Source organism: Passer domesticus, chromosome 28, assembly GCF_036417665.1.
Source record: "Passer domesticus isolate bPasDom1 chromosome 28, bPasDom1.hap1, whole genome shotgun sequence".
NCBI classification, from domain to species: Eukaryota; Metazoa; Chordata; class Aves; order Passeriformes; family Passeridae; genus Passer; species Passer domesticus.
In genome coordinates, this window is record NC_087501.1 from 1,741,241 (window position 1) to 1,768,355 (window position 27,115).

At 53.3% G+C, this 27,115-nt stretch overlaps 2 protein-coding genes across 3 annotated transcripts in view; one reads left to right on the plus strand and one right to left on the minus strand.

The window, feature by feature from the left end:
- The window catches only part of ANTXR1 (ANTXR cell adhesion molecule 1), a 65,998-nt gene extending 46,820 nt beyond the window's left edge, over nucleotides 1–19,178 (plus strand). Inside the window, 5 exon segments of the mRNA XM_064400386.1 lie at nucleotides 4,513–4,608; nucleotides 5,710–5,877; nucleotides 11,416–11,496; nucleotides 15,556–15,666; nucleotides 15,668–19,178. Coding sequence (XP_064256456.1) covers nucleotides 4,513–4,608; nucleotides 5,710–5,877; nucleotides 11,416–11,496; nucleotides 15,556–15,666; nucleotides 15,668–16,279 — 1,068 coding nt within the window. The 3' untranslated portion in view covers nucleotides 16,280–19,178.
- A 4,462-nt stretch (nucleotides 19,179–23,640) lies between these two features.
- Nucleotides 23,641–27,115, minus strand: part of GFPT1 (glutamine--fructose-6-phosphate transaminase 1) — a 30,704-nt gene continuing 27,229 nt past the window's right edge. For both annotated transcript variants that reach the window (XM_064400200.1, XM_064400198.1), the window contains one exon: nucleotides 23,641–26,755. In XM_064400200.1, the coding sequence (XP_064256270.1) occupies nucleotides 26,711–26,755 (45 nt within the window). In that variant the 3' untranslated portion in view covers nucleotides 23,641–26,710. The remainder of the gene's footprint in view (nucleotides 26,756–27,115) is intronic.

Here is a 27,115-nt window from a genome sequence, read left to right on the forward strand (position 1 = left end):
GAGGGAAGAGTGTGTCACCTAGAAGGAAGCCTTTTGTCAGCCCAGTAAGTGCTGCAAAAACAGAGCAATCTCTGCAAAATCACAGCTGCAGCCTGAAATTCAACCTGTGCAGGCTTTGGTGGTACCCTGAGAGGGCCCTGCAGGGTGACTGAAAAGTGGCATTCAGCAGGATGGGCTTTCCCTGCTGCCTCGCCCATCCAGGAGGGGATCTGGACATTTTTTGGGTGTTGTTCTCCTCTTTGGGGGCCTGGGCATGGCAGGGTTTGGTTACAGCACTCATGGATTGTTGGAACTCTGATGGCTGAAAACTTGGAGCTTTCTGAATTTAAGGAAACATCTTGTTTGACCTGAGACCTTGGAAAAGGCTTCAAAAACGGAGTGATAGCACAGAAACTCTGTGTGTGCAGTTCAGACAGAATCGTTTTGATATTGGGCAATATTGCTTTGGGTTGGAAGGGAGCTCACAGCTCATCCCATTCCAGCTGCTCCAGTGGTACCATTCCACCTGTGCTTCCCACCAGAGCACTCCCCCAGCTCAGTTAGCCCAAGGTTTAGCAGCCAAAGGCTTTTTAAGAAAGGAAAATGTCATTTATATTATTTTCGAAGCTGTGCAGCAGCAGGGCAGTGCTCAGAAATCAGCTGATTTTTTGCAGCTGTGACTTGCACTGGTTTTTTTGCCCAGACAGAAGAGCTTCCCACTAGTGACAAACTAGCAGCAGCTCTGGAAAGATGCATTTTGTGGTGCATTTACTGCTGGAGAGGACTGACAGTGGTGTGCTGCATTCTCAGAAGATTGAAGCCTCGAGATTTTCTATTTTGCTCTAAATGAATAGAAGATGGAGTTGATTTTCTGTAATCCGTTTTTTTAGGTGTTGCAGCTATCCCCCTCCCCTGCAGGACTCCAGCAGGAGGGATTGCTGGTCCCTTCAGCAGCAGGGTTACAGTTGGATTTTTTCCTTCTCACGAAATCCTTGGCCATAAAAGGGAAATTTAAAAAAAAAAGGAATTCTTGCATCAGCAGGTTTGGGAGCTGAAGGCCACAGGAGGAAGGAGAATGCATTACACTCTAACAAGGAGGGGAAGCAGCCTCTGCTGTCAAAGTTTCACTGAACTCTGCTTCAGAGCCCCTGGGAGACACTTCAGTGCTGGGGAAGGAAACCAGCCCTGGCCAGAAACTCCCAATTAATTCATTCAGAAGTTGCAAATGTTGTCAGCTCCTGCTGGGCTGCTCGGGGAGCTGGGGATGCTGAGGATGCTGAGGCGAGGGCCAGGGCAGGACAGCTGCTTTCACTTAGGCCAGCAAGGACTGAGTTAATGCCAAGAGGAAGAGGTGAGTGCCTGGGGGAGGCAGGAGCACCTTTCTGGCCTGGATTAGTGGATCAGAACCACGTTGTTCTGCCTGCAGTGAGCAGCAGGGCTTCATTGCCAAATTTCAGTTTCATGGCCAAATTTCAGCTCCATTGCCAAATTTCAGTTTCATTGTCAAATTTCAGCCTCTTGGCCAGTTTCATGTAAAACATCCAGAGCAGTGCAGGGGCTGGGGGGGTTGGTTTAGTCCCATCCTGGTGCTGATTGCCCTGAGCTGATGGGAATTTCACCTTCCTGGAGCTCAGGGGCTCTGGAGTGGGAGCAGCTCAAATCCTCCTTTCACCACAACCAGCTCTTGGAGCCTTCACCTCAGGCAGCACCTCCCAGGATCTGGGCCAGGACAAATGTGGAATTTCTGTGGTGATCCAGACCACCAAAGGCTGGTTTGAGAAACATTTGTGTCTCGAGGATGAGATTATATGAAGCTGAAATTGTTCAGGCTGGAGAGGAGAAGATTCTGGGGAGCTTTTAGAGGCACCAAGCAAAACCTTCCCCAGCAGGAGGGGAACAGCAAAGTGTCCCCAAAGTGGCACAAGGCAGCTGAGAGGTGCCCATGGGATTTGGGGATGGCTCCAGTGGTGGGAGAAGGGGCAGAAGGGAGTCTTGAGGACAGCTGGATTTGCTCTGTGCTCTCTCAACACTGAAATTCAATGAGAACATCTCTGACACATTGTCGTGCCGTGGCTCAGCCCTTGGTGCAGGCAGAGCTCTCCATAAATGCTGAATTCTGACAAAATTCAGGCACTGCAGAGACAACTGGGAAAATAATTATAAGGGTGGGGAGGGGGGTAAGTTGTCCAATTTTTTTTTTTTTTTAATATCTGGCCAAATTTCGTTTGAATTCTTACCCTGAGTGGTTCAGCTGTCCCTTGTGGAGCCTGAATTACCCTTGTGTTACCCACAGATGAGGTTCCCTCAGGTCAGGGTCACAGTATCCAGAGCCCAGCCTGGCCCCTGAGATAAACACAGATCTTTGTTTTCTGCAATCCAGCACTTCTGGATCTGGATCTCTGACTGTGAAATGCAGCTCTGTCCTGCTTCTTCTTGCTTGTTAAAAGAAACTCTAGCTCCATCTAAAGCAGATTTTGGGGGTGGAAAGCTGCCACGTTCTGTACAGTCAGTTTCCAGCATCCTCAAATGCACTTGGATTTTCCGGGGCTGCTTTTGGGTCAGAGCTGGAGCTCCTCAGGTACCAACCCCAGGAGGAAAATCCACCTGAGGCAGGCAGGGAATGAGAATCCATCCCAATTTGGGGTGCTGGGTGTGGGCTTTGGGTGCCTTTTCCCTCCCATTTCCCTGCCCTGCCTCCCTCAGCCCATTCCCAGCTCCCCCAGAGTGCTGAGCACACAGCCAGGGGTGCAGGGGGGTTTTTCTTGTCTTGCAAAACCTGCCCTGCCCTTCCAGGGATGTAAACAGGCTCCTTCTGCAGCAAACTTGTGACTCCTTTGTTTGTCAAGTGTGCTGCTGCCTCTCCGTGCGTGTGCTGCTGTCCTGGGCTCCCAGGGCTTTTAAGGCTTGTGGGGAAAATTTCCTAAACCTTGGTATTTCCTGTTGTGAGGAGTCCAGTCTGTGCTGAGCTGAAGGGAGAGAAAGAGAATTGCTGAAGGAAAATATTTAGATGGCTTCTCTTCCACTTTTTTTTCTTTTTTTCCTTTTTTTTTCTTTTTTTTTTCTTTTTTTTTCTATTTTTTTTCCTTCTTTTTTTTTTTTTTTTTGCAAGAAAATCCTCATGGCAAACTGGCAAACTCCATGCAGAGATATTGAGTTCTTGGGTTGCAGCAAAGAGCCTCTGCCTGGGGCCAGAGAGAGAGGTCAGCTCTGAAGAGGAGAACCTGGTACTTGTGACCAGTTGTTCACCCTTCCCTTGGATCAGGACACGTTTTGCAGCCCAGTTTCTGTGTTTTGATAAACTGAAATGCTTTTGGTTGCCATGAAAACCGGAGTTTTTCTTGGATTTTTTTTTTTCCCCCCACCCAGTTTTCCAGTTTTCCTGATGGGGAGTTTCAATTTCAAAGTATTTTTGGCTTTTCCAGTTTTGGAAAGCTCCTAAGTTTTGGAGTTTGGCCAAATCCCTGTGAAAAATTAAAGAAAGAAGAAGAAAAAAGAGTGAGGGACCATTTTTCTTTTCTCTCCACGTTTTTCACAGGAAATACTTCACATTTTTGATGAACTCTGCTTTTCTGCTTTGCCAGTTCACAGCCTGAACTGTAGAAATTAAAGGGAAAGGCACTACAAGTGTTCACTCTGACCTTACAGAGTGCAGCAGAGAATTTACCACACCTTGAATTTCACTGGAGCTTTAGCAGGCTCATTTTAAATAAACTGAAGGGAATCTTCTTGACCTGTTAAGTCACCAATATCTGAATGTCACCAAGGGGTGGCAGAGGTGAAAAATCCCAAAATCTCATTCCTGCTGGAGCTGGCCTGTCCCTTCCAGGTGTGGTGTTTATACCATGAAACATTGTCCTTTCACAAGTATTCATCCTCTGGGAAAGAACGAGGGACAGACCAGAAGCTGGCCTGCCCTGCAAGGACAAGGCAGCCTGGGACTGTTCATCCCTTCCCATCCCTGTTCAGTCCCTTCCCATCCCAAAATCTCATTCCTTTCAAAGCCTGTTCATCCCTGCCCATCCCTGCTCATTCCCTTCCATCCCTGTTCATTCCTTCCCATCCCTGCTCATTCCCTTCCAATCCCTGCTCAACCTTTCCTATCCTTTCCATCCCTGTTCATTTCTTCCCATCCCAAAATTTCATTCCTTTCAAAGCCTGTTCATTCCCTTCCATCCCTGTTCATTCCTTCCCATCTCTGCTCATTCCCTTCCATTCCTTCCCATTCCTTCCCATCCCTGCTCGTTCCTTCCCATCCCAAAATCATTCATTTCAAAGCCTGCTCATTCCCTTCCATCCCTATTCATTCCTTCCCATCCCTGCTCATTCCCTTCCCATCCCTGCTCAACCTTTCCCATTCCTTCCCATCCCTGCTCATTCCCTTCCCATCCCAAAACCTCATTCCTTTCAAAGCCTGTTCATTCCCTTCCATCCCTTCCATCCCATCCTTTCTCATCCCTTCCCATCCCTCCCATCCCTTCCACCCCTTCCCATCCCTTCCGCCCCTGACAGAGCCACCCCTGCTCTGTTTTGCAGGAGGAGGATGATGATGGGCTGCCAAAGAAGAAGTGGCCAACAGTGGATGCCTCTTACTACGGAGGGCGAGGAGTGGGCGGCATCAAACGGATGGAGGTGAGGAAATCAGGGCTCAGGTCTGGGCACAGCCCCCCAGCAGGGCACCCAGGAGACAGGCACAAACTTCTGGAGGTTTTTAGGAGTGCAGATCGTTTTTGTGTGGGAATGTTTGAGAGGCAGACACAGATTTGTGGGGTTTAGCAAGGTCCTGATCCGTGCCTGGGACACAGGGCAGCACTGCCACACAATTTACCAGGAGATGGTTTTAGTTCTCCTGAAAAGCTCCCCCCACTCCCACATTTCTCATAAACCACCACAAAGGACAAGCTCAGAATTTGGGCTGCAGCCTAGAAACAAACCTCCCAGCCTGTGCATTGCTGTTCAGCTGGGGACACCCAGAGGCAGGGCTGTTCCTGCAGTAGGGGTGGCACAGCCTGACCCTGACCCCCATCAAGATCCTGATCCTGACCCTAACCCTGATTCTGACCCTGATTCTGACCCCAATCCTAATCCCGACCCTGATCCTGACCTTGATCCTAATCCTAATCCTGGTCTTGATCCTAATCCTGACCCTGATCCTGATCCTGACCCTGATCTTGACCCTGATCCTGATCCTAACCCTGACCCTGATCCTGATCCTGATCCTGATCCTGACCCTGATCCAGATCCAGATCCTGACCCTGACCCCAATCCTAATCCTGACCCTGACCCCAATCCTGACCCCAGTCCTGATCCTCATCCTCATCCTCATCCTGACACTGATCATCATCCTCATCCTGACTCTGACCCTGATCCTGACCCCAATCCTCACCCTGATCCTGATCCTGACCCTGACCCCAGTCCTAATCCTGACTCTGATCCTGACCCTGTCCCTGACCCTGATCCCGCCCCTGACCCTGATCCTGATCCTGACCCTGATCCTGACCCTGATCCTAATCCTGACCCCAATCCTAATCCTGACCCTGACCCTAATCCTGACCCTGACCCTGATCCTGATTCTGAGCCCAATTCTGACCCTTATCCTGATCCTGACCCTGATCCTGATCCTGATCCTAATCCTGACCCCAATCCTAATCCTGACCCCAATCCTGACCCCGATCCTAATCCTGCCCCTGCCCCTGCCCCCAGTGCTGACGCTGCCCCGATCCCTCCCTCCAGGTGCGCTGGGGGGAAAAGGGCTCCACGGAGGAAGGTGCCAAGCTGGAGAAGGCCAAGAACGCCCGGGTGAAGATGCCAGAGCAGGAGTACGAGTTCCCCGAGCCGCGGAGCCCGGGCAGCAGCATGCGCCGGCCCTCGTCCCCTCGCAGGTGGTACTCCCCCATCAAGGTGAGCCCGGGGGCACAGCAGCTCCTTTTTGTGCTTTGTGCTCACTTCAGGGTGAGATCTGCCCCCAGAGCTGAGATCCCAAGGCTGCTGCAGCCTGGGAGCTGCCCCTCTGCTTGCTCAGCTTTGGGAGTTGTGTTCTGGGGAAGGAGGTGAAGGAAAACACGGGCTTGGCTGCCCTGCTTCCTCCCTGCCCAGCAGCAGCCGTGGGGTCGGGGGGAGATGGGAGATGTCCCACCCTGCAGAGCTCCCTGCGCTGCCTCTGGCTGCTCCAGGTTCTCCAAGGAGCCAGGACAAGCCTCGAGTCTGGGCTCTCCTCAGTCCTGACCCTGCAGAGCTTCACAGCCAGGGCAGGATGGCAGCCCAGGTGCTTTCTGAGGATCCCAAACGTGGGCCTCCTTGGAGACTGGGTCCAGTACCTTCTCTCTTTTCCCCCTGGAAGATTGTCATCTCATAAACAGAGGCTCCCAACAAGCCATTGCTGATCCCAGCCCCAGGAGACTCTCAGTGAATTTCCAGGGTTTGTTCTGCATGCTGGAAATCAGCTCTGAAAAGAGGAATTGGGTCTGTTACAGATCTCTGTCCAGGATGGAAATTCTCCAAAGCTCAAGAGAGGCCTGGAGAGAGAATTCAGTGTAGGGCTGAGGCTCAGTTCTGACTCTGGAGCAGCTTTTGTTCATAACAACAAGAATTCTGTTACAATGCTGCCTGCAAGTATTAGCAGCATCTCATGGGTGATATTCTTAATTCCTTTAGAAGCCTCTCTCTTATCTACCATTCCAGTTGTGTGCAGGACAGGGTCAGTTCCAACCCAAAATGCTGCAAAATTCAAATACTCCCAAAACCTTGCAGTGTTCCACAGCTGGATAGCATTTAGCAGCCTGGAGAAGAATTTACCTAATTATTAATTGGCACCACACCCTTTACTGAGCTGCACCCAGCAAGAGGATGGAGACAGGAGAACCCCAACCCCTCATGGACAGCACTCAGCAAACCCAGCAGGATCATTCCTGAGGAGCAGGAATGCTGCTGCTCTCCCTGGGCAGTAAGGAATGAGCAAAACTGGCAAAATTCCTGCTCAGTCTTGGCAGAGAGGTGTGAGCACACAAGATGGATGTGCAGGGAAGGTGGGAACAGCCTGGGACCCTCGGCCAGGGCAGCACTGCCTGGCATCCATCCTGCATTTTAAAACAAATCCCAGCACTTCTTGGGGGGATATTTCCCAGAGCTCACCCATTGAAATGGCTCCTGATGGTGCTCCTGAGTTTTCCCTCATGCCCACGCTCCCAGAGCACCGTGGATAAAGCAGATGTTGGATTTCCACCCCTCCCTGGGCTGGTGGAAGCACCCCTTGGGAAGCAGATAAACATGGCTGTGACAAGCTGCTTAAAAAAAAAATCACGGGTGGAGGAGAAGGGCGAGGAATTGAACTTCAGGAACAAGGGTGCTTGAACCTGGTGAAGAGCCAGGAAATTCACATTTTAGGACAAGTCATCTTGCTGGTCACAGGTCCCCTCTTCTCCATACTGCACTGCCCCTACTTAGAATATTCTGCATTTTATGATGGAGTTCTTTTTCCCTCTATTTTTCAGTCTTCCCAGAGTCATGTCTGTAAGTAGAGCTGAGAGTGGATAGATTGATGGGGTTTTTTTTAAATGCTCCAGAGATTTATTTGCTACCAAATGCGTCTACTGACACTTAACAGATTGGGGTTATTATTGTTGTTATTCTGGTTTGCTGCTGTTGCTCCTCAGCACGGTGCCAACTGGATTATCCTGCTTTTAAAATGTCATTTCAACTGTCTGAAAAGCCAGGGCAGATAATCCAAGGGGAATGACAAATCTGAAAACTTCCTGAGGACCTCAGCAAACCCTCGGTTCAGCTGACAGGGAGGAGCAGCACAAAATGTGGATGGAAGTGAATCAGAGTCCCAGAATCATTAATTCTGGAAAAGCTCTGCAGGATCCTCATCCACCACCACGTCCCCCATGAAACCACAGCCCTGCCACAGGTTTTTTAGGAATGGGGACCCCACCACTGCCCTGGGCAGCCTGGGCCAGGCCTCTCCAACCCTGGCAGTGAAGGAATTCTTCCCACCACCCAACCTGAACCTCCCCAGGCACAACCTGAGGCCGTTTGCTCTCATCTTCATTACCTGGAACAAGAGGCTGAGCCCAGCCTGAGGCTGGAGCAACCAGTGGTGGTCTTCAGGGAGAGCTCAGGTGATCCCAGGTGATCCCAGGTGATCCCAGGTGGTCCCAGGTGGATCACAGGTGGTCCCAAGTGGTTCCCAGGCGGATCCCAGGGGGTCCCAGGTGGATCCCAGGTGGTCCCAGGTGGTTCCCAGGTGGTCCCAGGTGATCCCAGGTGGATCCCAGGTGGTCCCAGGTGGATCCCAGGTGGATCCCAGGTGATCCCTGGTGGATCCCAGGGGGTCCCAGGTGGATCCCAGGTGGTTCCCAGGTGGTCCCAGGTGGATCCCAGGGGGTCCCAGGTGATCCCAGGTGGATCCCAGGTGGATCCCAGGTGGATCCCAGGTGGTCCCAGGGGGTCCCAGGTGGTCCCAGATGGTCCCAGGGGGTCCCAGGTGGATCACAGGTGGATCCCAGGTGATCCCAGGGGGTCCCAGGTGGTCCCAGATGGTCTCAGGTGGTCCCAGGTGGATCCCAGGTGGTTCCAGGTGGATCCCAAGTGGTCCCAGGTGGATCCCAGGTGATCCCAGGTGGATCCCAGGTGGATCCCAGGTGGTCCCAGGGGGTCCCAGGTGGTCCCAGATGGTCCCAGGTGGTCCCAGGTGGATCACAGGTGGTTCCAGGTGGATCCCAAGTGGTCCCAGGTGGATCCCAGGTGATCCCAGGTGGTCCCAGGTGGATCCCAGGTGGTCCTAGGTGGATCCCTGGGGGTCCCAGGTGGATCCCAAGTGATCCCAGGGGGTCACAGGTGAATCCCAGGTGATCCCAGGGGGTCACAGGTGAATCCCAGGTGGATCCCAGGTGGTCCCAGGTGAATCCCAGGTGGTCCCAGGTGATCCCAGGGGGTCCCAGGTGGATCCCAGGTGGTCCCAGGTGGATCCCAGGTGATCCCAGGGGGTCCCAGGTGGATCCCAGGGGGTCCCAGGTGGTCCCAGGTGGATCCCAGGTGGTCCCAGGTGGTCCCAGGTGGATCCCAGGTGGTCCCAGGTGGTCCCAGGTGGATCCCAGGTGGATCCCAGGTGGTCCCAGGTGGATCCCAGGTGGATCCCAGGTGGTCCCAGGTGGATCCCTGGGGGTCCCAGGTGGATCCCAGGTGGTTCCCGGGTGATCCCAGGTGAATCCCAGGTGGTCTCAGGTGGATCCCAGGGGGTCCCAGGTGGATCCCAGGTGATCCCAGGTGGATCCCAGGTGGATCCCAGGGGGTCCCAGGTGGTCTCAGGTGGATCCCAGGTGGTTCCCAGGTGGTCCCAGGGGATCCCAGGTGATCCCAGGTGGATCCCAGGTGACCCCAGGTGGATCCTAGGTGGATCCCACTTCTCCAGCTCTGTCCCTCCTGTCTGTCCCCAGAGCTGCTGGGGCCAGCTGTGCTCCCAGGATCTCCAGAGGTGCCTGTGCCTGACCCCAGCAGCTCTCAGGAGCACTGAGGTAACTCAGGGTCAGTGCAGGGCTGCCTTCACCCTGAATTCAGAGGAAATTCCAGGGCTGGAGCCGTGCTCTCCTTCATCTGTCATGTGCCCTGTGTTTCTTCTCTCTGGGCTTCAGATCTAGCAGGACTCTAGGCTTTTTTTGCCTTCAGATCTTGCTTTTTTTTTTTTTTTTTTTCCCTCCAAGTGACCTCGTGCTGGAGCTGTGGAGCAGTTCCAGACACGGAGACACATCCGTGGAGAGCAAGGAGGGTTTCTGCTTCCAGACAAAGCCTTGCCATTCCATTTCTCCAGCCATCATCCTTTCCATGATGCACACTCCCTCTCTTCCACCCCGATGTCTCAGAGGCTCCCAAAGATGGAGCTCTTGGCTTTCCCCAAGAAATCATGGCAGGCTCTTGGAAATTGGGACTGCAGAGTAAAAGGAATTTTATTTTTTTTTTAAATCTGTTCCATGGAAAGTTGTCGCTTTGCCTCTGCTTTCCTAAAGGAGAAATGGAAGGAAAAGGTGCTTATTTCTAAAGCTGTCAGGGTGGACAGGAGATCAAGAGCTTCAAGCAGCTCTGCTGCAGAGGGAAGATGGATTGGAGCAGGAGGGATGGTTTCCCTCAGCTCCGAGGAGTTCCGTGTCCAAATGCAGAAGAATCTGACAGAGGAGTTTCTTGCTCCTTCCTCTGAGAATCCCAGACTTTCCTGGCTCTCACCTTGGGAAGGATTCTCCTCCGTGCACAAGTTCCATGCAGTCATTTTACGTGTCTGCCTCCACCCACGTGTCCCTGCAAGGCCCAGGTCAGCTCTGGAGCTTTGGCTGAGCACAGGAATCCAGATCCCAGAGGGAATTACAGCCCTGGGGGGTCCCTGGAAGGGGAAGAGGAGGGCTCTGCCCCATGGAAAGGAGTCTTGGTTCAGCACCAGGGACCTGGGGTCACACAGAGCTCCCAAACACCCCCAGAGTCACCTCTGGCCCTCCCAGACTGGGGTTCCCACACCCAGAGCAGGAGAATCAGAACTCTCAGTCCTTCCCCAGCACCTCTGCAACGCCCAGCTCACATTTCCACCCATGAATCCAGCCCCAGGACACTTCCACCAGACATTCCTGCCCTCAGCAGAGTTTTGCAGCCCTCGTTTCCAGGCAGGAGCTCCTGCATCCAGCCAGGGCTCAGTCTTTGGCTTTGATGCTCCTACCTGCAGAAAACAGCTGTGCACCAAGGGATAACGTTGTGCATTCTCAGAGTGCCTTATCTCTGCAGGTACAGCAAAATTTGCTGGTAGGTGTTGTGCTTGTAGTTCTGCTTTAATATCCCAGCACTCAGAGCACTGGGAAAATAATAATGGAAACATTAATAAATACTGCCTGATGTAGACAATACAGTAGGCAGGAATTCTGTTTCTCCAGAAAACAGAAATCCCAGAAATTCCTACAAATCTCAGGGTACTGATTTCTTCACAGACCAAGGATGAAATTAAGACAGTTGGATCAAATCAATAATCATGGAAACATTAAATACTGCCTGTTGTAGACAGTACAATAGGCAGGAATTCTGTTTCTCCAGAAATCCCAGAAATTCCTACAAATCTCGGGGTACTGATTTCTCCACAGACCAAGGATCAAATGAAGAGAGTTGGATTAATAAATCCTGCCTGTTATAGACAATACAGTAAGCAGGAATTCTGTTTCTCCAGAAAACAGAAATCCCAGAAATTCCTACAAATCTCAGGGTACTGATTTCTTCACAGACCAAGGATGAAATTAAGACAGTTGGATCAAATCAATAATTTTGACTCGTGAGCCAGAACCCCACGAGTTCTGTGAGAGGGAGCCTTGTCCCCCAGCCTGTCCTGCAGGCCCTGGGGCACAGCCTGGGGGTCTGGGCACTGCTCCTGGCCCAGAGCATATAAAAAAACCCCTGTTTGTGTCATTGCAGGGGAAGCTGGATGCCCTCTGGGTCCTGCTGAGGAAGGGCTACGACCGCGTGTCCGTGATGCGTCCGCAGCCCGGAGACAAGGTACAGAGCTGCAGAGCCCTGCAGCAGAGCCCTCTGTGCCCAGGGGCAAATTCTGTCCCCCTTCTGTCCCCTCTGTCCCCTCGGGGGGTTTGGCTGCTGTGGGTCCCAGCCTGAGCTGTGCAGGGAGCCCTGGAAGAGCCCAGCCTGGAGCATGGAGCTGCTGCCCACCGGTTCCAGGGGAGGTGCCAGGACAGTGAGGGACATTCCTGCAAGTTTTGGCAGGACCTGAGGGAGGGGCTGGAGCTGTGGCAGGGGAGGCTCGGGCTGGGCACCAGGATATTTGGGATTCTGGGATTTTTCTTTGTTAAATCACCCAAGTTCATCCCAGAGCTGCAGGGGACCAGGTCACCCAGCACCCTCACCCCAGGAGGGCTGAGCTCTGCTTTGTGTCCCAGAGCAGCTCCAGGCTGGATTTCTGAGTGAACACCTCGAGTTTTCCAGCCACAAACCAGCAGGTGCCCAGTGCCAGCCCTGGACAAGCTGGGGGCATGCCCTGGGAATGAGAGAACCAGGGCTGGCAGAGCATCCCACAGGAACCAGGGATTAGCAGGGCACCCCAGAGGAACCAGGGATTAGCAGAGCACGCCAACCAGCAGCCCCAGAGGGAGCCCCCAGATCCTGGTGGAACCTTCTCAGGCTGGATAAATGCCCAAAGCCTTGCAGGCAGCACGTGTGGGTGGTGAAGAGGGGTTTGGGCTTTGCAGCAGGAGCCTCTGAGCACGGGAGCTGCTTGACAGCAGTCTGTGCCTCCTTCTTTCCCCTCTCCTTCCCGAGCAAGGGAAGCAGATTTCAGACTCAGGGCTCCTTAATTCACCCCCTGATGGAGATAAAATAGTGAAGCCAGATGAAAAATAACTGAAAGGCATTTCTGTTTGCTTTGGAGCCCGGGACGGAGCTGGGCTGAGTCCCAGGCTTACATCATTCCCATAGAGAAGCCATCCCTTGCTGAAATCAGGCACTTTATCCCCTCCCAGCACAGAGCTGGGCTGCTCAGAAGATTCCTTGCACAGAGTGAAGCACGGGTTCCACCTCAAGCCCTGAGCTGGGTTTTGCTGCTGTGAGCTGTTTTATCTGCTGCAGCTCCCAGGGGTCCCTGGGGGTCCCTGGGGCTGCCAGGACAGGCGTGCCCAGCCCCAGGGGAGGAATTGGGATTGAAGATTTCAGTTCTCCTGCTCATGTCCCTCTCAGGAAGGTGGGGATGCCTGTCCTGTTCCTGCCCCAGACTGAGCTGGGGGTCCCTGGGGGTCCCTGGGGCTGCCAGGACAGACATGCCCAGCCCCAGGGCAGGAATTGGGATTGAAGATTTCAGCTCTCCTGCTCCCTGGGAGCTCAGCCCTGCTCATGCCCCTCTCAGGAAGGTGGGGAAGTGCTGATGGATTGATGAGGAACATCACACAGCACCCCTGCAAAGTCTCCCTCTCACCCTGGGAAATCCCTGGCTGCTGCCTCGTTGGGAATCAGGAGCCTGGGTCAGAAATTCCAGGAAATTCAGACAGCAGGCAATTGTGTGATTTCAGTGGTGGAGGAACAGGCAGAAACCAGGAGCTGGGATTTCAAATCCCCCTGGTCTGAACACCAGCCAGGGTCCCTTTTCAGACCTGAGAGCAGCACCAGCTCACCCTGAGGTGTCCCTGCTGTGTGCCCCATCCCTCCACCCCAGCCCAGGCTGCTCCTGCCAGAGCCTGGGAACACTCCCCAGCCTTTCCACACCTTCTGCTGCACTTGCTTTTCCATTACCAGTGGAAAAGTTAACCTAAAGATGAGCTTTGTTCCTGGAACTGGCAGCAGGGCTGGGGGAGCCCAGCAGGGCCTGCAGCAGCTCCAGGCTCACCTGGCCAGGGCAGCGTTTGGCCAGACAGGGTGGGAGTTGTGCCTTTGATATTGGCGTCAGAGGCTGAGGAAAAGCTGGCCCCAGGGACTGTGGGGTGGGGATTTTTGCTGACCAAAAGATGTGGGAATTAATTATTCCTGACCAAAAGATGTGGGAAATATTCCTGACCAAAAGCTGTGGAAATTATTCCTCACTAAACTCTGTGGGAATTATTCCTCACCAAACTTTGTAGGAATTATTCCTCACCAAAAGATGTGGGAATTATTCCTCACCAAATTCTGTGGGAATTATTCCTCACTAAACTCTGTGGGAATTATTCCTCACCAAATTCTGTGGGAATTATTCCTCACTAAACTCTGTGGGAATTATTCCTCACCAAATTCTGTGGGAAATATTCCTGACCAAAAGATGTGGAAATTATTCCTCACTAAACTGTGTGGGAATTATTCCTCACCAAACTTTGTAGGAAATATTCCTGACTAAACTCTGTGGGAATTATTCCTCCCCAAAAGCTATAGGAATGACTCTCTACCAAAAGCTGTGGGAATTAATCCTCACCCAACTCTGTGGAAATTACTCCTCACCAAACTTTGCAGGAATTACTCCTCACCAAACTCTCTGGGAATTATTCCTCCCCAAAAGCTGTAGGAATTACTTTATACCAAAAAGCTGTGGGAATTATTCCTCCCCAAAAGCTGTGGGAATTATTCCTGACCAAACTCTGTGGGAATTATTCCTCACCAAAGGCTGTGTGAGGTTCCAGCTTAGCTGAGTTTTATTTTGGGACCCAGCCTGGCTGAGGTTTTGGGATCCTGCCCCAGGGGTTCCAGCCTGGCTGAGGGGTTTTTTGGGGGATCCAGCCCCAGGTGAGAAGTTCCAGCCTGGCACTCCTCTGCCTGTAAAATCCTAGATTTAGGTGAGAGACCAAACTCAGACTCTTCTGTTGGGCTCTAAAACCCCAGATTTGGGTGAGACTGAACCCAGCCCCTCCTGTTTGGGTCACCCTGAGCCGGGGGCAGCCCAGAGCCCTGTGAAATCTCTGGTTTTGTTCTCCCCAGAGGAGGGCTGAGCTCAGCCTGCCCGGGCCAGGAGCCCTTTCCCTCTCAGACAGATGTTCCTCCCCATGCACAGCTGGAGGAGCTCTCTGGACACCTCTGTGTCCCTTCCAGCCTGGGGACAGCAGGGAGGAGCTGTGCAGGGGGTTAAAAACCTGCCAGAACCCCCAACAAATCTGCTCCAGCCCCCAGGGGCTCCCTGCTCCATTTGGCTTTTTTTTTTAATTTCACCAGGAAAAACATTTGCTTTGGGAGAGGAAAGAGTAAAACAGAAAATAAGCTCATGCTCACCCAGGCCAAAAATAAAGAACGGGTCCAGAAATCCTCTGGTGCCTTTTGGGGATGATTTCATAGCTAAAGGAATGAATCCATAATACAGTAATGCTGATTCTGACATTTGAGTATTTACAGTGGGATCTTTTGCAGGTGGAACTTGTGAGGGGAAAAAAAAAAAAAGAAAATAATAGCTCAGAGGGCAAAGGTTTTGTTTAAAACTGTACAACAAACTGTAGCTTAGCACCAAAGAGCAAGAAAAGCAAAAATTCATTGGCTCCTGGGGTATGGGGACATCCTGGTGGGGAGTGGATGCATTTCAGGAAAAGTTGTGGGCAGGAAAACGTCCCAGTTAGAGAAACCTTCCCTTTGGCCTGGGAAATGGGGGGGTGGGAGGTCCCAGCTGGGCCAAGTGGGGACAGGGCTGGGACAGGGTGGTCTGGGAGGTCCCAGCTGTGCCATGGTGGTGGTCAGGGGTAGGACAGGATGGTCTGGGAGGTCCCAGCTGGGCCATGGTGGTGGTCAGGGGTAGGACAGGATGGTCTGGGAGGTCCCTGCCATGGCATGGTGGTGGTCAGGGTGGGATGGGAAGGTCTGGGAGGTCCATCCCGTGTCGTGGTGGGGGACAGGGGTGGGACAGGGAGGTCTGGGAGGTCCCAGCCACCCCATAGTAGTGGTCAGGGCTGGGACAGGCTGGTCTGTGTGTCCATCCCATGCCGTGGTCCCCCACCAGGGTGGTCTGTGGTGTCTCAGCTGTGCCATGGTGGGAGACAGGGTGGTCTCTGGGGGTCCATCCCCTGCCCTGGTGTGGGTCAGGGTGGTCTCTGGGGGTCCATCCCCTGCCCTGGTGCTGACAATTCCAGTCCCAGTGACCCCTCTCCCCCTCCTGCTCCCTTCCAGGGCCGCTGCATCAACTTCACGCGGGTGAAGAACGCGGAGACCCCCCCCAAATACCCCCTGAACAACTCCTACCCCCCCGCCCCGCCCCCGGCGCCCATCTACACGCCCCCTCCCCCCCGCCCCCATCTACACCCCCCCTCCCCCCAGCTCCCCCCACGCCCCCTCCCCCTCCTCCACGCTGCCCCCGCTGCCCCCCCCGCCCCAGGCCCCCCCCCCGGGCCGGGCGCCCCCCCCGTCCCGGCCCCCCCCCCCGCCCCACGGCCTGAGGGGTCCCCCCGCCCCTCCCGGGGCTCTCCCAGCACTGCCGGACCCCCCCCCGGCTGGGGGACCCCAGCCCCGCCCGGGGTGGCAGCAGCTCCCCCCGGCCCCTTCTGGAACCTCCTCCCCCCTCTCGTCCCCCCCACACACCCCCCCCGAGCATCAGTGCCAGGAACTCGGGGAGCTCCGGCCGTGCCAGCTGTGCCAGCTGTGCCAGCTGTGTGTGCCCTGTGCCAGCTGTGTGCCCAGTGCCACCGTGGGAACGCCCTGCAGGAAGGGCACGGGGGACAGGGAGGGTCCTGGGCACAGCATGGCACAGCATGGCACGGCATGGCAGGGCAGGGCTGCCAGCAGTGCGGGACCCCGGCCAGCTGCCTGGCACACCTGGGCACACCTGGGCACACCTGGGACCATCTGGCACACCCGAGAACACCTGGGAACATCTGGCACGCCTGGGAACATCTGAGCGCCTGGCACATCTGGACACGGGGGCACACCTGTGCAAACCTGGGCACCTGGGAACGCCTGGACACCTGGCAGACCTGGACACTCCTGGCCACGCCTGGCACACCTGGGAGCACCTGAGCACCTGGCATGGCTGCACCTGGGCACACCTGGCTCACCTGGACACACCCGTGTGTACCTGGGCACACCTGAACACCTGGGCACACCTGGGCACACCTGGGCACACCTGGCTCACCTGCCCCTGGGCCCAGCAGCCCCTGGGGTGGCCCAGGTGGTGCCAGGCACCCTTCCCTCCCACGGGAGCCCCAGCAGGGAAGGCGGTGCCACCTCCCAGCGAGGGTGGGATCAGGAAATCAGAGCGCAGGGAAACCCCAAAACCACCCCTGGGCACGGGCACACCCAGCCCGGGGGCACCAGGAGCCCCAGCACCGCTGAGGCTGGCACAGCTGTGGGCAGCAGAGGGGGCTCTGTCCGTCTGTCCGTCCCCCACGTGCTGCAGTGTGGGTCAGTGCTGCTCCCCACCCAAGGGAAGGGCTCTGAGTGCCACCCAGAGGGGTTTGGGGGCTGGGGATCCCCAGATCCGCTCTGCTGGGGCTCCTTGTTGCTGAAAAGGTTCCACTGATGCCTCCCTGTCTGTCTGTAAATTGAATTTTTTCGCCTTAAAAATGTTTCCACATGGATATTTTGGGTGGGTTTTTTTGGTTGGTTTTATTTTGTTTTGGTTTTTTGGGGTTTTTTTTTTTTTTGTTTTATTTTGGGGGTTTTGGGGGGTTTTGGAGTTTTGGGGGTTTTTTTTGGATTTTTGTTTTGTTTTGTTTTCCTTCCCTGAACAAGCAGCAGCTGCCTCCCCAGCCCCGAGTGAAGAAGAGCCAGTGTCCCTGCCCACCCTTGCCAGCTCTCAGCAGCAGGGACCGAGGCAAACCCCCCTGGGGCCGGCCAGACGGGAATCAGCCTGCCAAGAAATGCACTGGCTGCATTTCTCCTGCTTCCTCCTCCCCTTCAGGGGACCCCAGCACCCCCAGGGCACCCCCTGCCTCCTGCAGCCCAGCCCCAGAGCCCCCAGAGCCCCCCAGAGCCCCCCAGAGCCCCCCAGAGCCCCCCCAGAGCCCCCCAGAGCCCCCCGAGCCCCTCCAGTTCTCACAAATCTCCCAGGAGACAAACCCACCTCTGGAGCTGCACTGCTGTCACAGCAAAGGGTTCTCACCCCCTTGTGGTTTTTTACCAGGTAAAGAAATGCTTTGCTGAGTGCTGCTTTTGGAAATAGCAGTTCTAGCTTTTCTAGAAAAACAAAGTGGGGGAAAAAAAAGAAAAAATAAGATCTCAAGGAGGAAAGGGAATGGAGGAAAGAGACTCAGTGGAGACCTGCCCGGGGCAAGGGGAGCAGGGGACCCCTCCCTCCCTCCCTCCCCCTGCCCTTGGTGGGACAAACCCTGAGGTGCTGAGGAGCTGGGACTGCAGGGGCTGAGCTGGGCTGAGCCCCCTGTCCTGGCTGCAGCAGGGCTCCCTTTGTCCCTTTGTCCCTTTGTCCCTTGGTCCCTTTGTCCCTGTCCCCTGTTCTGGCTGCGGGCAGCACGGAGCAGCCCCCCCCCAGCCCCCCCTGCCCCCCAGCCCAGCTGCACCAGCTCCAGCCCCACTGCTCCCAGGGGGGCAGGGGCAGCGTGAGCCCCCCTCGAGCTGGGGGGGTCCCTCGTGGGTGGACGGGATCTGGTCAGGAAAAGAGCTCCTGGCTTGGCTTGGCTTGGCTTGGCTTGGCTTGGCTTGGCTTGGCTTGGCTTGGTTTGGTTGGTCTTGGTTGGTTTGGTTTGGTTGGCTTGGTCTTGGTTGGCTTGGTTTGGTTGGGTTTGGTTGGTTTGGTAGGGTCTGGTATGGTCTGGTTTGGTTTGGTTGGGTTTGGTTTGGTTGGGTTGGTCTTGGTTGGGTTGGTTTGGTTTGGTTGGTCTTGGTTGGTTTGGTTTGGTTGGGTTTGGTTTGGTTTGGTTGGTCTTGGTCTTGGTTGGCTTGGTTTGGTGATGTTTGGTTGGTTTGGTTGGTTTGGTCTGGTTGGGTTTGGTTGGTTTGGTCGGGCCTGGTATGGTCTGGTTTGGTTGGTTCAGTTTGGTTTGGTGTGATTTGGTCTGGATTGATTTGGTTGAGTTGGGTTTGGTTTGGTCTGGTTGGGTTTGATCTGGTTTGCTTTGGGCTGGTTGGCTCTGGTTGGCTCTGGTTTGCTCTGGTCTGATCTGGTTTTGTCTGGTTGGCTCTGGTTTGCCCTGGTTTGGTCAGGTTTGGTCAGGTTTGGTCAGGTTTGCTCTGGTCTGATCTGGTTTGGTCAGGTTTGCTCTGGTTTTGTCCGGTTGGCTCTGCTGTGATCTGTTTCCACGGAAGGGGTGAAAGCTGGCCCAGTGCAGCACGGGACCCACGGCCCCGGCAGATCCTCAGCATCTCAGAAACCTTTGGGGAGGAAATGGATTTTCCACAAGACAGCTTTGAGGATTTTCTTTTTTCAGGTGTCAGTTAGCCAATAAGTTGGTTAATTGGCTAATTAGCAATAAACCTCCTGCTGGGGGACAAAATAAAAGCAGTGTATTGTCCATGACGTTTTTGCAGATGTACAGAGAAATTCTCATTCTCCCCAAACTAAGGAAAAAAACCCCAAACCCTGCAGATTTAAAGAAGCAAAATAAAGCCTAGATCAGGCTAGGGGGAAAAAAAAAAAAAATCAGAATTTTCAAATGCTCCCTTTGTAATCATCCAGCTTAAAAATAAAAAACGAGCTCCAAATTTGTTGTTGTACATATTGTTGCTGCATGCTTACCATATGTTAGATGGAAGCATTTCCTATCCCTTGTGGATAAAAGAACATTTTTCAAGTTGTAGTAAATTATTCTAAAGCCAATGACATTTCATGGCATGTTATCGTATCAAGCTGTGCTTGTTGTATTTTTTTTTTCTTTATGGTTGTATTGCTTTTTTTTTTTTTTTTATAAATGTACAAATATTTCCTGTAGTGACGAGCACCTGTTTTACATGGCATTAACTGGGGCAGCTCCCAGCCCATTTTGGGTGGGATTTGGATTAAAAAAAAACCATAATTCTGCCCAGGATGGGCTTTGGTGATGTTCCCACAAAAACCAGAGCCTGTCTGGGGGGGGAATTTTATCCCTGGTTTGAATTTGGGGAGGAATTCTCCCCTGTGAGGATGGGGAGGGGCTGGGATGGGATTCCCAGAGCAGCTGGACCCCCGGGAGTGCCCCCAAGTGTCCCTGGCATGGCAGGGTGGCACTGGCTGGGATTTAAGCCCCCTCCCAACCCAACCAAGCCCTTCTGGGGGTTTGTGATTTAGGACCAGCCTAAATCTGGCTCCAGAACGGCTCCCAAAAGTCCCTCAGGTGCCTCTCCAAGCCCCACTCCCTCTGTGCCGCACCCCAAAGATGAATTTTGGGACTCCACAAAAGCCTGGGAGTGAAACCTTGCTTGTTCCTAGATCCCAGCCGGCTGCCCCGGCCAATTAATGAATTAATTAATGCCATGTAAATGAGGTCGAAGAGCTGCAGCACCCCTGTGGTGCCCTCTGTACCCTGTGTGACCTCCCCCTGCCCGCCCTGGGTGAAATATCCCCCCAAAAATGCCTTTTCTCCCCTTCCTCCCAGCTCTGCCAGGGCCTGGCAGCCTCCAAGGGCTCTGAGCTCCAGCCTCTGGTTTATTTTGCTTTATTTTATTTTATTTTCCATGCTTTTGGGGGCTCTGGCAGGTTTTGGGGTGATTTTGGGAAGCTTTGAGGGGCAGGGGGAGCAGAGGGGGGCTGTGCAGGGATGTTTCACCCCCTGTGTGTTGCATGTTAATTGTGTCCTCTGTTAAATCCAGTCATTACTCTTGATTGCTGGCCTTGATGTTATTATTAAAGAACTACACAAAGCTCCTGTGGGCTCTGAGCGTTCCTTGCTGAGCTGAGGCAAACCCTGGGCACGGAATTTTCACTGATTTTCACTGATTTTCACCGATTTTCATTGATTTTCACATATTTTCACCAATTTTCACTGATTTTCACTGATTTTTCACAGATTTTTTTTCACTGATTTTCACAGATTTTCATTGATTTCCACTGATTTTCACATATTGTCACATATTTTCACTGATTTTCATTGATTTTCATTGATTTTCACAGCTTTTCACTGATTTTCACCGATTTTAACAGATTTTTCACTGATTTTCACTGATTTCCACAGATTTTCACTGATTTGTCACCGATTCACTGATTTTCACAGATTTTCACTGGTTTTCATTGATTTTCACTGATTTTCACTGATTTTTCACTGATTTTCACATATTTTCACAGACTTTCACTGATTTTCATTGATTTTCACTGATTTTCACAGACTGGTGCTGGGGACTCAGACTTGATGGTTTTCCTCCCAAAACCCAGAGCACTCCTGACACAAAAACTGATTTTTTGGGGCCTGGCAGAGCCTGAAGTGTCCATTCCTCCCAGAATGGATTTCACACAAACTGTTAAAAACCTTTAACAGGGCACAGCCACCACCAGGAATAACCAAGCTTCTGCCAGGGAAAGAAATTGCTTTTTTTTTCCCCAAATTTGGCAGAGAAAGGCCCAAATGTGAGTCAGACATAAGGGTTTGTGTGGGGCTGATGGAAATGCCAGGGGAACAGAGCATCCTCTCAGTGGGTAATGCATCTTTTCACGTCAGAAACAGCTATAAAATAACTTGTAACAAAAATAAAATAAAAATAAATCATCCTGGATGCAGACAGTGGCTGAAAGTCTGAAGCAGATTGTCAGAACTTTTCAGATTCTTTATTTAAGTGGTTTTTAATAAAGAGAATCCCTGCAGACTTTTATTGCTTAAAACTACAGAGGAGAGAACTCCAGGAAAAACACAAAGAGCGAGCAGTGACCTCTGGGGGTGTCACCTCCCCCCAATTTGTGCCACCCCCCAATTTGTGTCACCTGCCCAGGGTGGCTCTGGGCTTTGTTCAGTGCTCAACACTCACATTTAGGGGGTTGGGGAGCAGAGAATGGGGGCTCAGGGGGGGCCTGAGCCGGTGCCACCCCTGGGATGGCATCACCTCAGTGCCAATGTCACCCTGGGATGGTGCCACTACAGGGCAGGTGTCACCCCTGGGATGGTGTCACCCTTAGGATAATGCCACCCTTGGGATGGCATCACCTCAATGCCAGTGTCACCCCTGGGATGGTGCCACTATAGGGCTGGTGTCATCCCTGGGATGGTGCCACCCTGGGGATGGTGTCACCCTTAGGATAATGCCACCCTTGGGATGGCATCACCTCAATGCCAGTGTCACCCCTGGGACGGTGTCACTGCAGGGCTGGTGTCACCCTGGGGATGGTGTCACTCTTGGGATGGTGCCACCCTTGGGATGGCATCACCTCAATGCCAGTGTCACCCCTGGGATGGTGCCATTATAGGGCTGGTGTCACCCCTGGGATGGTGTCACCCTGGGGATGGTGTCACCCTTAGGATAATGCCACCCTTGGGGTGGCATCACCTCAGTGCCAGTGTCACCCCTGGGACGGTGTCACTGCAGGGCTGGTGTCACCCTGGGGATGGTGTCACCCCTGGGGATAGTGCCACCCTTGGGATGGCATCACCTCAATGCCAGTGTCACCCTGGGATGGTGCCACTCTTGGGATGGTGCCAGCCTTGGGATGGCATCACCTCAGTGCCAGTGTCACCCCTGGGACGGTGTCACTGCAGGGCTGGTGTCACCCTGGGGATGGTGTCACCTCAGTGCCAGTGTCACCCCGGGGATGGTGTCACCCCAGTGTCACCCCGGGGATGGTGTCACCCCAGTGTCACCCCGGGGATGGTGTCACCCCTGGGATGGCATCACCTCAGTGCCAGTGTCACATCAGGGCTGGTGTCACCCCAGTGCCAGTGCCACCCCCTGGCTGATGTCACCCCCTGGCTGGTGTCACCCTGGGGATGGTGCCACCCCGGCCGGTGCCCCGGGCAGGAGGGGCTGCCCCGCTCACCGCTGGCTCCGCTCCCTCCTCCGGCAGCTCCGGGGCAGGGCCGGGCTCAGTCTCTGGAGGCAGCGATGCGATCCACCTGCAAAAGGGAACAAGAGCAGCTCCACCTGCAAAAGGGAACAAGAGCAGCTCCACCTGCAAACGGGACAGGGGGCCCCAAAAACAACAACTGCTGCCTTTGCTGGGAATAAACTGCAGCTGGGGCTGCTCCCCTGGACATCCCCGAGGAAATGAACCCGTGAGGAACAGCGGGTGGAAATCCAGAGGGAAAATTCCAGGGGTGGAAATTCCTGGGGTGGAATTCCAGGGATGGAATTCCAGGGGTGGAAATGCAGGGTGGAATTCCTGGGGTGGAAATCCAGGGATGGAAATCCAGGGGTGGAAATTCCTGGGTGGAATTCCAGGGGTGGAATTCCAGGGGTGGAAATTATTGCGGTGGAAATCCAGGGTGGAAATTCCAGGGGTGGAAATCCAGGGGTGGAATTCCAGGGGTGGAATTCCAGGGGTGGAAATTATTGGGGTGGAAATCCAGGGGTGGAATTCCAGGGGTGGAAATTATTGGTGTGGAAATCCAGGGATGGAATTCCAGTGGTAGAAATCCAGGGGTGGAAATTCAGGGTTGAAATTCAGGGTTGAAATTCCAGGGGTGGAAATCCAGGGGTGGAAATTCCAAGAGAGGAAATCCAGGGGTGGAATTCCAGGGTTTTATTCCCTGACAAAAGCAGCCAGGTGTGTTTTAGCCCTGAGCTCCCTGCTCTGACCTGACCCTGGGGGTCCCAGCCCAGCCAGGGCCCCTCCAGGAGCTGGGGAAGGTGGGTGACACTCCCTGAGCACGGCCAGGGGTGGGCTGTGCTCTCTCAGTGATCATTCAATAATCATTCAGTAATAATTAAGGTACAGGAACAGCTCTGCCTTAGGGGGATCTCTTGTTAAAGTGGGAAAAAGCCCATTTAGGACAGGGCAGTGAAATATGAGAGATGAAATGCAGAATCTCTGCCCCAGAACAGCCTCACTGGGCAGGACAGGGCTGAGTTCATCCCTGAGTTTTCTGCTTTGCCCACCCAGCCCCAGGGGTCACCTGTCCTCAATGGATTTAACTAAAGACCAGGAATTCCGGTTGGTTAATGTAGGGCACTTGATTTTATTCAAAGGGTGAGATACAAAAAAAAGTAAGCAAAGAGACAAAACCCGAATGATGAACACTACAGACAGAAAGAAGACAGCTCCTGCTACAGCACACAACAAACACGGTGCAGTCTGGTCCCCACAAGCCCAGCCAGCTGGATATGTACAGCACAGAGCATCTACACAGGGGAAATGTGGGTTTGCCACTCAAATGTCTATTTACAGAAACTGAATTGAAGGCAAAGAAGTTTTCTTTCTTTTTTTTTTTCTTTTTTTTTTTTTTTTTGCCAACCCAAATATTTTTGTTTCTTCTTCTTCTTCCTGTCCTGGTGAAGAGGAGGGGACTCCATGCTTTGAGGCAAGTTTGGTACATTCAGGTAGGATCTAAAATTAGCCACAGCTAAACACTGACCTGCTACTTGAGCTACTTAATTCCAGCCCCTCCCTCCCTCCATCCATCCACCAGGCACCTGCTTGTGGCACCAGGGACAGCCAGGGAGGGGACAGGCCCAGCTCTGCTCTGCTGTGTGTCATTTGTGCCCCCAGAGGCTTTGGGCTGGGCTTAAGGCTCAGGCTGAGGGTTCTGCTCGTGCCAGGAGGCTGGGAAAGGCTCTGGGGGGTGGTTTTGGAGATGGCCCTGCCCAGGGACAGCCCCAGGCACTGATGGGCTCTGCACAGAGTGCTGGCTGTGAGAAATCTGGGGGGAAAAGCTGCCCCCAGCCCTTCTGCAGCAGAGCCAGGGGGATACAAAACCTTTCTGGCTGCAGCAAACTCCACGTGCAGCTCAGTTTGAGTGAGTGTGGAACTGGGCAGAAAGGTGTGCTGGGCTGGGAGCTCTCTGCTTTTTTTTTGGGAATTAAAACCCTCCAGGAGCTTCTGCAGGTGAGGGGCAGAGCTACTCACACCAAAATAAGCTGTGGCCACGGGAGGAGCTGCTGGTCCAGGTGGCAAAGGCCTCCCTTTGTATTTACCTGTGGCTCAATTTTAGAGACAGAGCTACTGAATTTTGCAACACCTCAGTGAGGAAGGAGAGAATTTCACTGGCTCAGTAAGCAAAACATTCATTTGGGAGAGCAGAAGACTGACTGGCTGTTAATAAATACCACGAGACATCCTAAAAGCTTCCCAGGGGAAAGAGAAACATCATCTGCTCAGAAATGCAACACGGGGACAGAATGAGGTAAGGAGAGCCAGCAGAGTCCTGTGTGCATCCCCACTTCACACTGCATGGCAACAACAACCACCAGGAGATGCCAACGAGCTCCCTGCCGTGCCCAGCAGGGCAATTCTCCCTAAAAATGTGCTGCAGAGCATCCTTGAGGGGCTGAGCCCACAGCATCCCCCTTTGGGTTTGGCAGCAGAGGAGGGGGCACCGCCTGTGCCAGGAGCCATCCGTGCCCCCAGCTGCAGGGGCAGGGCTTGGTGTGGCACAGGGCACTGCCAGGGAGCTCAGCACACCCCCCTGGGCACTGCCAGCTCAGCTCTTTGGTCCTGTTTGCAGGCAGCTCCCAGCAAGGTGTGCCACTGGCACGCTGCCACTGCCCCCTGCTCTGTGCCAGGCAGCAGGAAAGCAGGGCTGGCTGCAGGGGGAGGAAAAGGGCCTTGAAGCACCCCCTCAAGGGGATTATTGACTAATATTAATTAACAGATGCTGTTCTGAGAGCAAAGGATGGGGCACTGCACAGACCCAGCCCTGCAGGGGCTCTGAAGCAAGCTGAGGAGGAGGAGGAGGAGGAAGAGCACCTCCCTCCCACCTGTGATTGCAAAATCCTTGGTTTTTTCCTCAATTCTCCTCCTCCAGGGAAGCAGGGAGGGGGTACAGGTGGTGTTTAGGCACAGCTGTGCCAGGGCAGTGCCTCACACACAGCTCGTGCTGAAGCAAAATGCAGAATTTACCACTTTGTTCTTCAACAGACACTGGCAGCACGGTGTGTTCCCAAATCAACAGCTGTGACAGGTTAATAAACACATGCACTGCCTTGGAGAAGCTTTTCCAGGCACCCAGCATTTCATTCCATTTCATTTCATTTCATTCCATTTCATTTCATTTTTCGTTTCATTTCAGTCTCATCATCTGAGCCTTTGCTGGCACTGAACTGAACTGAAGGAGTCCCTGTGGGTTTAGACCAAGCAGAATTGCCACAGAGTCTTTGGAATATTCCCCTGTGCCAGGGGAACTGGGCACTCCTCAATTTGCTAAAGCCATTTTTCAGGGGCAGTAAATCCCCTGGAACAGTCACCAGCAGGTTTGACAGTGCCTGTGGAAAGCCAATTCAAAACCCAGCAAGATGGGAGGAAATTCACCTTTCCACATTAGGAAATGCATAATAACTGCCCCTGGATGACTCTGAAAAAGTCAGGTTTTCAGTCCTGAAGGTGTTATTTTCTGTGTCATTTCTGATTCTCTTCAACCTTGTTACAGAAATATGGCCAAGGTAATTTCTTTAGGCAATTTCTTTATTACCAAGGCAATTTTCAAAGGTTGTTTCTGTTGTGTTTATGGAGCCTTTTTATCCCTTTCAGGTGTTGCACAGAGCTGGGTCACTCAGGTGTGTCACCCCCAGGTGTGTCACCCCCAGGTGTGTCACAGCCAGGTGTGTCACCCCCAGGTGCTCTCAGTGCCCCTCAGTTCCAGGGCAAATCCTCAGCACAGGAAAAGCTCCTCTTGTTTTCACAGCCCCAAGCAGCAGCAGCAGCAGCTCAGAGCCAGGTCCCGTGGCCACCATGGCCAGGAGATTGTCACTTGCTCTGGATTTGGCATGGATAAACCCCCCTGGAGCAGCATCACCTCCCTGGCAGGCTGTGCCAGCTGAGTTCCCTCCTGCTCCTGAGGCAGGGGTGCACCCCAAGGCTTGCCTGCAGCTTCCTTCACTGCTAAAATTCCTGCCCAGGCGTGAGCAGTGCCAGCTCTTGTTCCAGTGGTGTGTCCTGGTGTCCTGCTTCACTGCCTGAGAGCACCACAGGGCACTGGGAATTCCTTCAGAGCTTCCCCAGCAGAGACTGGGCTGAGCCACGTCGGGGAAGGGACAATGACACCAGCTCAGAGGAACCCCTCACCTAGAGGACTCAGCAACCTTTAAGGAAAACCATTTAACATCTTTCATGGAAGTATTGATCAAAAAAAAAATCCAGAGCTATTGATGTAGCACGTGGAATCAACTGGACAATCACTAATGCAATGGAATTATGGTGATCTTGTACACAAACAACGATTTACCAAAATAAGATTTACCTAGGGGGCTTTAAAATCGAGTTATTTTGGTACCAAAAAAAGTCTTTCATTTAATTCCCCTTTGCCCCTATGATTCAGATGATCTTTCACTCTACAGTTACGGACTTGGCCAGATTTCTTGGGAAATCAACCTGCAGAGAGGGAGGAGAAAGAACAGGCTGGTGAGTATTCACACCCTGGCTTGGCTTGTGTATCACTTTGTAACCTGTGCAACGTCTGCTCTGCCTTCCAACTGAAAACAATCCAGCAAATTCTCACCCTTTAGGCCAATTAATGTATAAAAAAATGTCTACAACCCTGCTTGCTGCATCTCCTGGGTCAGAGCTTTAGTCCAGGCTGTGCCCAGAGGTCACTGCTGACAGCCAGGGGCTGGTGCCTGCACAAAGATCAGAGCTCACACCAAACTGCCCATCAGAGAGCTCACACCAAACTGCTCCCCAAAGAGCTCACACCAAACTGCTCCCCAAAGAGTTAACACCAAACTGCTCCCC